Source organism: Lupinus angustifolius, chromosome LG19 (assembly GCF_001865875.1).
Source record: "Lupinus angustifolius cultivar Tanjil chromosome LG19, LupAngTanjil_v1.0, whole genome shotgun sequence".
Taxonomy (NCBI): domain Eukaryota; kingdom Viridiplantae; phylum Streptophyta; class Magnoliopsida; order Fabales; family Fabaceae; genus Lupinus; species Lupinus angustifolius.
The window spans coordinates 9,416,294-9,419,880 of NC_032027.1; the positions used below are offsets into that span (position 1 = coordinate 9,416,294).

Below are 3,587 nucleotides of genomic sequence, written 5' to 3' on the forward strand. Positions count from 1 at the left end.
TAAGAAAATGAGGAGGAACCCGCTTACTCTAAGAGTAAAACTTACTCCCAATCTTAGCCATCAATTCTAGGGGAATCCAATGGTTTGAATTAGTTATTAGATTTAAACCATTTCAGTTCATAGAATTGATGACTAGGATGCACTATACTTATAGTCTATACTTACAATCATCACTCTAAGAAAATACACTATACTTATAATCTTAAATAAGTTTAATACATAATATCTTTTATGCAATCTATGCAAATTTGTATTGTAGCAATATAGAAACAAAGTTATGAGTTGTAGACATTTACCATATATAGAATATAACATTGACTTTGAGTTGAGTTGAAAAAATACATGTATTCAACAATATAACGTATATAATTTTTTCATTTGATCTATTGCAATGTAAATAAATTCTAATTAGTAAATATTACAATTCAGTTTTGGTAAAAAATCTCAACCTACATTTATTGTTTGGGTCAATTTTCATTAACACAATTCCATATCATTATTAGGAAATTTAATAAACTTAGATTTTTTTAAATTTTAATCAACACGAAAAGAAGAAAGATATTTTGTGAAATTTTATTACAAGCTGACACATGTCTTTCATGGATATATAGATGAACAACCGTAACACAACTTTCCTCTCCCATTCTCACATTTTTCACCATAGTATTGTCTTAAATGTTGAATCCTATAATTTCTTCATTGATGTTCAACCCAAAAAGAAGATTAGAAAAGAGATCAAAGGTGGAGTTGGAAATGGGAAGTGATGAAATACCAGATTTAACCAAAAAAGTACCTGCAAATGTATTAAGTCACATCCTCACTTTTCTTCCACTTGATGAAGCTATAAGAAGTGGTATCCTTTCAAAGAAATGGAAAGATCTTTGGAGAAATACTACACACATAGAACTGAATGAGAAGAAATTGATAAAGCCTTTATCACAACTTTTAATTTCAAGAAAATTTGTACCAACCAAAGATGTTACAAAAGGAGCTAACAGGTATGCTCTTCTTGTGTATAGAATCATGTTTCATCACTATGGTGACTTACCTAGTTTCCGCATTTTGCACTTATGGAAGAGTCTTTTGCTTGGGGAAGTTCAATCTTGGGTTGAGTATGTGCTTAAAACTAGGGAAGGGGTTCAAAAATTGAGCCTTGAGTGTGAGCTTGATAATGGAGAAATGGGAGAGTGGTTCCTATTCAAAGATGACATTCCTAAGCTCAATTTCTCAAAGGGGATATTTCAAAGTCTAGGTTCGCTTGAAATGATTAACTACAATATTAATTGTTCAAATGCATTTGTTGGCTGCAAAAACCTTAAAACCCTAAAGCTGGAGAAGATCAACTTGGCTGACAGGATCATCAACGATATTCTGAATAATTGTGTAGTGTTGTAGAACTTTACTCTGAATGAGTCTACTGGATTTAACAAACTCATTATCATGAAATAAAGTCTTAAAGTTTTGAAGCTCCAAGGTCTGTGTGTGGATAAGCTAAAAGTTTCATGTGAGAATCTTGAAGTTTTGTTGCTTGATTCTTTAACTTATCCTACAAATGCTGCAAGCATCTATACACCAAACCTGAAAACATTCAGTTCTTATTATTACTCATTGTTTGGAAACATGCATGCTATAAATGAAGGGTACTCTATTGTGAAAGGCTGGGAAATTCTCGAACATTCTGCAGTGGTAAGTTTCTTTGAATAGTTTTATTTTCTTAACTACATCAATTACATTATAATATATCTTAATCTTTTACTCTTCTAATATAATGTTTTAGAAACTTGTTTGACCGAACCCTGTATATAGTAGCCATGGTTAATCCCTAAGATTGCTTTTCAACCTCATTTAAACAACCATTTGTTGAAAATGCTAAAATATGGATTGCACTTCTAATTTTATTTGAGTTTCTCCAAATTTAGTTTGACATGACTTTGAATTATCTAAGGGTATGTTTGAGCTAAGTTTTTAGAGGGAAATGGAAGGCTTTAGAATCGTCTCACAAATGTATATTATTATTCTCAAGCCTTCTATTTCTATTCATTTCCTTCCAAAACTTAATTGAAGCAACACATAATAGGAGAAGACCCAATTATATGGATTGAACTTTGTTGACATGATATTTATTGGGCACATTCATGTTATTGTTCTTACTTAAGTAGGTGATATGAAACTCCATATTGTTGTTTGTGACATGCTCCCTCCTTATGGTAAAATTCCCTCTTTTTTCATATTGTCATTCAACTTCTCCAACGGTGGAACCATGAATCATCCTTGACTATCTTGTCTACTTGATCTTTAAATCACTTCTTCTATGTATGATTATATATTTCATTTAGTATATATATTAATTTGCTAACCTTTTCTTATCTATTTCCTAGGTATATTCAAGCAACAACATTTTTAAAAATTTATCAACCTTGTCAATGGATTTGGATTTGAACCACATAAGAGATGCACATGATCTTTATTCTGCATTACAATTATGTACTTCTCTACAAGTTCTTGAAATTTCTCTACCAATATGTAATATTATCCTTGAGTTACAATCCTTATATTAATATTTTGTTGGGGAAATTTCATTATTATCCAAGTATATATGATGCATAATATACTTTTGCTTCACAGGATATTGAGAATCCAATTATTGGTAGCCCTAATGACTATGATTTTCCATATCCTATCTCAATGTTTTGGGAGAAACAAGAATTGTGCTACTGTGTACATGAAAAGCTGAAGTTTGTGTAGATAAAGGCATTCAAAGGAAATGAACTAGAAGTAGAATTTGTGAAGTACCTAATAGCAAAGGCCACAATGATGAAGAAAGTCACCATATTATGCAATACCTTAACGGAAGATGATGAATATTTGTTGTCACTACCCAAAGCTTCTAACAACTTTCCATCAATTTGAAGGTTAATACAAGTAATATTATGAATTGATACTTTTTTTATGAAAGGGATGTTTATCCTTTAACATTCCTTATTAGGCATGTTTCTTACTTTCTTTGTTTGGTTTATTTCAATAATTTTAATCTCCTACTGATAGAGAGAAACTTGATATGAATAACTTCAGGAAGAAATTTATCGCTTCAATTTAAATGTCACTGAAATGTGAACAATATATTTATAATAATTTGGGGTTTCTCTTTAGTGAAATATTATGCAATGTGATTTTAATATTCTACAGGTGAAAATGAGTCAAGTTAAGATCAACTCGATTTGTTTAGGATCGACTTGAGTCGAGTTTTGAGTTATGTTCAATGCTGAATTATGTTTTCAGTTCGACTTTGGCTCAATTAAATTTTACGAACTTTCGAGCGGGTTACTGAGCTCAAATCTATATCGCTCACTAGCATAATATAGAGAAAATACTGGTGGAATATACATGTACATGTTTGATAAAGTTTGTGAAACCCTTATTATACATATGTCACTCATCAATCATCTCCTCTCATATCCTTAACACTTCCTATACCTCTTGAAGCCCTCCTCCAATGCCCCCTGATTGGATCTCTTACCTTCCTTTCCCTTCAATTTATATTATTTAATTTTTAGAACTCTATATTGTCCTTTTCTCTCCAGACTAAT

The 3,587-nt window shown here is 31.1% G+C and overlaps 1 protein-coding gene across 1 annotated transcript; it reads left to right on the plus strand.

The window, feature by feature from the left end:
• On the plus strand, nt 754–1,395 carry LOC109333973 (F-box protein At1g80960-like). Its single transcript, XM_019569550.1, has one exon. It carries the CDS (start codon nt 754–756, stop codon nt 1,393–1,395), a length of 642 nt encoding a protein of 213 aa, XP_019425095.1.